Below are 7,131 nucleotides of genomic sequence, written 5' to 3'. Positions count from 1 at the left end.
TGATAGCAGGTCGTCAAAGTATGGAAAATGTGGCAAGCGTCTTTTTAGAGTACAAATAAGAAAGTACTGCAACGGTATGGTTAGGAAGTAGATTTGTAATGGAAATGTAATAAAATAATAATTCATTTTCATCTATGACAAATGTACATAAAAATGAAAAAAAAATAATAATAATTTGGACTCAGTAGTTGAATATTACATACTCTTCGCACAGACTTATTGGGCAATCACTAATAAAGGATTTCGATAAAATCTACATATTTATAACATAGCTTTAATAACATGTATTTATAAGTAAACAGCTATTATTAAAAACAGCTATTATCTTGGGGTTTTGAAACCTTTGCTCAATACCGCTTCTCCAATATATACTTAAAGTTTGTATCCAAAAGTCTTCATACTAAAAGTGTATAATAGAGATACGAATTTGAAACAAACGTCAAGATAAATAGATAGGTGGATATAGCTTAGCGGCTATATATAGATTTAATTAAAGAGGGAGATAGGGTTTGTTTAAAATTAAAGACAGTATTAATGAACTACGATAATTTTTTCATAGTGATAAATTATTTAATTATTTTATCTTTTCTACTCTGCGAAGAGTATGAGAAGTCCAAATATGTTAATTATAATTATATGCCAAAAAATTTTTTTTGGAAATTTAAAGATAAGAGTATGGTTTAGACTTAAATTACTGAAAGTTAGATAATCAACAAAATAGGTTAAAAAATTTTCACCTATTAAGAAAAAAATATATGAATTAAAAAATTATTATAGTTAAATTTAACAATATTTACAATAATTCTTATGTAGTTAGGGACAAACGAAAAGAAAAACTATTTATAACAAAGCTGTTAAGGCGATAGTTTAGCCTTTTACTATATACTATAATGATATAATGAGCACTGAAATGAGTGAAGAAAATGACAGTCTGAGATTTTCTAGTGATGCCGAAAAAGAGAATAATATAATAATGAGTTTTTTTGACCAGTACGTTGTGTTTTTTTAAATTATAGCCATAAGACCAGACTAACCTTACCAAAAAAGATGATATATATATATATACATCTTTTACATAGATGTGATCAGAAATTTGATCTTTTATCTAATAAAGATGACATTCTCGTATATCAAACAGATGAACTGCATGAGAGAGTAGCATTAAACTATTTTATCGAACAAACATATACATATATAAATACTGTAAAAAATCGTGTCAGACTGAAAAAGTAATTTATACATAATAAACTGATTGGTGAAGTCATAGTAAGGAGTATATAATTCAAAAGCGGTCAAAGATTGGATAAAGGGGCGTAAATTGAAGAAATTAAGTGATATAGTATCTATCATATTATGAGCAATCGTTTAGATATATACAAAGTTTGATAGTACTGGCATTGGAAAAATAAATATAATAACTGTATGAAGAGAAAAGTAATTTATTTTACTTGATTAAAATGAAAGAGAGAAAATATTTCAAAATATTTTTTGAACTGCCAAAAAATTCTATATAAGACATTTGAATCATTATTTTTAAATATTATAATTTCATTGTTGTAAGATAAGAAATTACATTACTAAATAAAAATATTGAACAAATTTATTAATTCGAAAAAAGCATTTGGTACCAGTATTTCTAATTGTAGGCTCATTAATGAATAAGAAATTCGGTACATCGGTATATTTTTATATACAAAACTAGGGTCAGATATATTTAAAGAAAATATCACATTAAGAGGTTTTTAGAACAGTATTTATTATTTAATTAATTAAATTTTTGGCTGATCATACAGCTGTTTCAAGTATTGTCGAAACTGCAAGTGCCAGAAATCGAATTCATGTCCTGTCAAATTTGAAGCTCAGAGTCAGCGCACCTTAACCAACTGACGCAAAGTCGTACTTGACTTGTATGTTCGGGCGAGATCAATATTTTGTGAATATAAGTTGTAATTTAATTTAGAAAATATTAGTAGTAACTTAGAATTTATTGAAAATTTGAAGACTCAGTTAGTGTCTTCAGTATAACAACTAAGTCTAGTCTTGTAAATAGGTTATAATAAATAAATTGTTTCCTTTTTTTGCTGAATTACTTAATCTTTTTTGTTAAAAATATTATATTATTGTTATATTTGTATGTTTTTTATCTTTATATTGTCTTTTGTTTATTTAATATGTAAGTTGTTAATAACAAATTTATGGCGCCAGTTTTTCAATGTTAATACTATAAAATCAATCACATAATAATAATAATCAATGATATTTAAATTGCTTTCATACTTCATAAATATTGTTATTATTATTATTACTACTGCAATTATTTTCATAACTTGAAAATTATAGTTGAATATTCGTAGAGAGAAAATAATAATATTTCAAATTGAACGACCTCAACTGCTTCCTTTATTTCAAAAAACCCCTGTGTAGACACTTTAACAGGCCAACATAAAGACTAATCAACAATTCAATGGCAACATTAAATGTCATTAATCATTTCCAATGTTGTCAATGTCAAATTAACCACAAGTGTCACTTGCGATAGTTTATATACTACACAGACTATTATGTATGAAACTTCACAGCAGCCATTAGCTGTGGGTATTGGGTCCTGCCTGGCCTATCCTCCATGTAAAATACTGCTTGCGTAGTATTGATTTTATTTATTGCAAGTATTCCGTTTAAATACTCGTAAATATCAATACATATTTAAATAAAAGTATCTGTTTTGGCGCCCGCAGTGACGCTAGACACTATTAACAGAATGCGTTCGATGCATTTCAATTGGATTTGTTGAAATTATTTACACATTATTTGAAATTCATAATAGAATGGGTGCACATTTTATCGTAAATTGCCATAAAATAATTGCATTGCTTCAGCTGTAATTTGCCAGCCAAATGGCTATCAAATTGACGGGATCGCCTGATAGAAATCGAAAGTGGAACAATAAAAACACAATTTATGTATAAATTGGAATGTGGTCTGGAATTTTTTATATAAATTTATGTATACATATATATCAATAATTATATGAATTTAATTTATTTTTATAGTTTATGTGATGTATTTTCATAATTGTATTGTATATTTGTTTACAATTTCACGTATTCTTTTTTTTATATATTTTATTTAAATATTTTTAAATCAACACAATATAAATAGTCTTTAGGAACTTACCCCTTCTCCTATGTAAGCCACGATATTTATTTGGTGATATTACTGGTGGCCTTGGAGCCATCATATTTGGCACTTCATCCGGTGTTGTAAGCGCAGCATTTTTGTGTTGCAAATGGCGTTCACTATTTTGCCGCCAATTGCCAAACGAGTGACGACGTATGCCACTGCTTGGTAATGTATGATGATGATGTTTGCTAAATAAGAAGTCAAAGAGTTACCATAAGAAAAAGAAACAAACAAATTGTACAAATACGCTTAATGACATGCTCTATTAGCAAATTAATAAAATATGTCAACAGCTGCATTCATCATAATCATATTTATCATTATCCATCGCAAGTAGCTGCAAACTGCAATAGCAGCTACTTTAAATCTATTTCTAGTAATACTCACCTTGCTGGCGATACATTAAAGATGCCATCGTTTTCCGTACATGCGGAGGATTCATTATATGAACCCAAACGTTCGCGAAATGATTCTGAATGTGAGTTCGATGAACGTTGACGTGGATGCACCAATGGTTGCAATTCAAATGTTTGCTTTAGAGTTTTAAGAAAAATAAAAAATATAAGATAAAAATTGCAACGAATATCAAAGAGTTAAGTATTCATAGTAAAGTAGAGAAAAAAGCGAAAAAAGTTATAAAAATATACGAAAGGAAGTTGTTGATTTTAAGATTAATCGGAATTTTATAATTTTGAAATGCTGATGTTGTGATTTATTACTTCAATAACAACGGATACTTACATGACTGAAAGCGCTTAATGAACCAAAACTACCGCGCGGGCTACCTAATGCAATTGTTGCAGCAGAATCAAGATTAGCTGATGTTATTAGACGCAATTGCTCTGGCAGCACAACTCTTGGACTGTTTCCCTTTGAATTACGTCTTTTAAATATGGAAAATCCTTTACTAGAGCTCTGTGAGTCTGGAGTACGCGGCGATTTGTTGTCATTGTAAAAATAATATGGATTATCTGTAAAGAAGAATGAAATAGATTTAGTAAAAACAATACAGTGATAATTAAAAAAACATATGACTTCATGTTTAAAGTAAATAATTGATAAGTAATTTTTATCAAACATAAGAAAGTAATAGAGTTCAATATTTTTGCACTATGAGTATAGTACCTTCTTAATATAACAGTTGGACTTATATTTTGGTATTTATAGCTTTTATAGCACAAATAATAGTAAATAAATAAATTTAATTAAAATAATCGATATATACGTATTCACTTCATATATTATATTATATATTTATTTATATATGTAAGTTTACTATAACATCTGTACATTGCGTAGTAATTTCTGTTGCAGAAAACGTAGTTTTATATATTAAGAAACAAAAAATAATATGAACGAGATAATATCTGCAATAATCATAATTATCAAAATAATGTCAATAGATATGTAGTAGACATTAGTAATAACCCGTTTCGGCCCTTTTTTGCTCACTTAACACCAAAAAAGTAGGCCCATTGTTTTACTAAAATTTTGAGTTAGATGTAACAAGAAACTGTAGGTAGAAATATTTTAGATCAGAAAATTAATGTATTGGTTCTATAAAAGGGACAATGTCTTTAATGCCTTCACTTGTGAATAGACGTTTGTTCGGTTGTTCTTAGTTCGGCTGACTGTATTGATAGGGACTTAAAGGTAGATTATTAGGGTCCATCATAGAGGAAATTTAGATTTTCCTGTAGTTATATTTTAATACCAAAATTCTCCATTAAGAAATAATGGTAATTATTTGGTTTCTACAGAAAAAGCTGTTTACCCCAAATAGAAGGTTTTTCAGATTTAGACTTTTACGAGTATTTCCTGTTCTCGAACCTGAAAAATGATTAAGTGGTAGTTCGAAATATGGATGAAGTGAAGGGTCAATGAAACACAGGTCTATTTTGAGGACGTTGACAAAAACTATTAGAGATAAAAAAATTTGAGAAAACGCTGGACTTAATATGTTAAGATGTATATGATGAATACATTTTTTGATTTACAAAAAAGATTTAATACTGTAATACATAAAAAATATTTTTAATAATTTTTAGCTTCAGTCGACTTTGACTGTTTATGAAAGTTGAAATCACTCAATATAATATTATCCGTTGCAAATTAAGTCTGAATTATTCGCTAGTCGAGTGGGTACTCTGCGCTATATATTCAATAGTAAATAGTAAAAAGTTGGCTTGAGATCTTTACAAGAATAATTCTAATAGCGAATTGACGAAGCTAATGCTGTCGATTAGGAAGATCTTGGTCACTGTTTTATATGTCCTAATCACTAAAAATCTCTCAATTTATAGTTTTCAGAAAAGTTTTGTTTTAGACAGTGCGATAGTTTACACTTTCACATTTGGCTTAGCTAAAATTGTGTTTTGAATTCTTTTTTCAGACTCTGTTTGTTTTTTAAATTATTATCCTTTTTTTTATTAAGTCTTGGATCTTTTATATTTAAATAATTAAATTAGTAAGTAATCTATCGAAAAGATTTTTAATTGTAGGACAAAACATTTAAAAAATATTTTTATATAGTAGAACTTGTAAAATATACTGAAGATTTGTACTTGATTACTGAAAATCAAACTTCAGAAACCTTTTAGATCTAGTGTTATCGGCGTATGTTAAAAGTATGCTTGTCAGAGGAAATAATACATGTAGTGTTTCTGCGAGGGCTTAGCAAAAACAAAGACCCGCTATAGACAATAAAATGTTCTAAGACAAAATATTTTAGACATACATTGAATCCATAATGTCAAGTATGACTCGCTTAAACTAATAGTGCTACGAAATATTCAAGATTGCACCTCTGTCCGAACGACTGGACGAATAACTTGTGAAAAAGAATAGTATCCCCTATATATTGTAAAAAAAAGTGATTATCTGTATAATTTACATTTATATTATTTTGCAAATTACTTTACATATATATGGTCGCTTATATTATATTATAAAAATTGATATATAAATGAAAAAGGATATATTATTTCATTTAAATAATATATTTTTTAATGCTATGAATTAAAAAACATTTAAATTAATTTAATAAAATATATACATTCTATTCTTGCGGCCCTATTCTCCTCATAGGAGAAAAAATTTATAAATTTATTAAAATTTATAATTTATTTACTTCATTTATTATCAGTTAATTATGTTTATTGACTTTAATAAAATATATTTTGAATACAATATATGTATTAAGAATATAAATTTTCTTAATATAAATATTTAATTTTCAGTAGAAATTTTTCCTTCGATGCCTTGAGAAGCAGCAATTTGAAACTTCAAACTTTCTGTATTATTTACCTGAGAAGAAGGTGTTTGTGTTATCCACGGCAACAAACATTTTGATGTAAGGTATCCCAAGTCGTTAGAATCTGATAACTTTGTATGTTGTTCTGGCTTCGGAAAATATCGCTCCTTTATATTTTCACTCTGCACTTCAGCATTGTGGCATTGTTCCGCACTTACAATGTTTACACTAAAAAAGCTCGATGGTTTTGTTGTTTACAGAAACTTCACTGTTAAGATTTTTGTTTCAAAACAAAACTTTTTAGTTTTCTTTAGAGGCAACTTTTTCAAATCTTTTATTATAATTTTTTTTCAAATATTGTTTTGTATTTAAAACAATTATATTTTTGATATTTTAAAATGTTTTTAGTCAATATTTAAAGTTTTTTAATTGCAATAAAAATAAATTTGGCGCTTGTTTTTGAATTGTTGTTTTTTTTAATTGTATGCAATTATTAATATTATAACTTCATTATTTTTTTATATGAACTATATATATTTTTCATAAACTATTTTTGTTGTTTATGTTTTTTTTAAAAGTCATTTAAAAAAATTTTTTTTCTGTTTATATGCCGTTAAGCGTGCTTCTGCATGGACTTCCCGAAACGGAATAAATTCTTTAAACTTCAACAAGAACGCAAACAACAACACCATCAATAA

At 27.3% G+C, this 7,131-nt stretch overlaps 1 protein-coding gene across 1 annotated transcript in view; it reads right to left on the bottom strand.

Moving 5' to 3' along the window:
- The window catches only part of LOC119676278, a 7,185-nt gene extending 482 nt beyond the window's left edge, over positions 1–6,703 (bottom strand). The window contains exons 1-4 of the mRNA XM_038087516.1: positions 6,487–6,703; positions 3,922–4,151; positions 3,568–3,713; positions 3,175–3,368 (exon numbers count right to left, since the gene is read on the bottom strand). Coding sequence (XP_037943444.1) covers positions 3,175–3,368; positions 3,568–3,713; positions 3,922–4,151; positions 6,487–6,526 — 610 coding nt within the window. The 5' untranslated portion in view covers positions 6,527–6,703. The remainder of the gene's footprint in view (positions 1–3,174; positions 3,369–3,567; positions 3,714–3,921; positions 4,152–6,486) is intronic.
- Positions 6,704–7,131: the final 428 nt, after the last annotated feature.

Source organism: Teleopsis dalmanni, chromosome 2 (assembly GCF_002237135.1).
Source record: "Teleopsis dalmanni isolate 2A chromosome 2, ASM223713v2, whole genome shotgun sequence".
NCBI lineage: Eukaryota > Metazoa > Arthropoda > Insecta > Diptera > Diopsidae > Teleopsis > Teleopsis dalmanni.
This window is presented reverse-complemented; position numbering and strand designations above follow the sequence as displayed.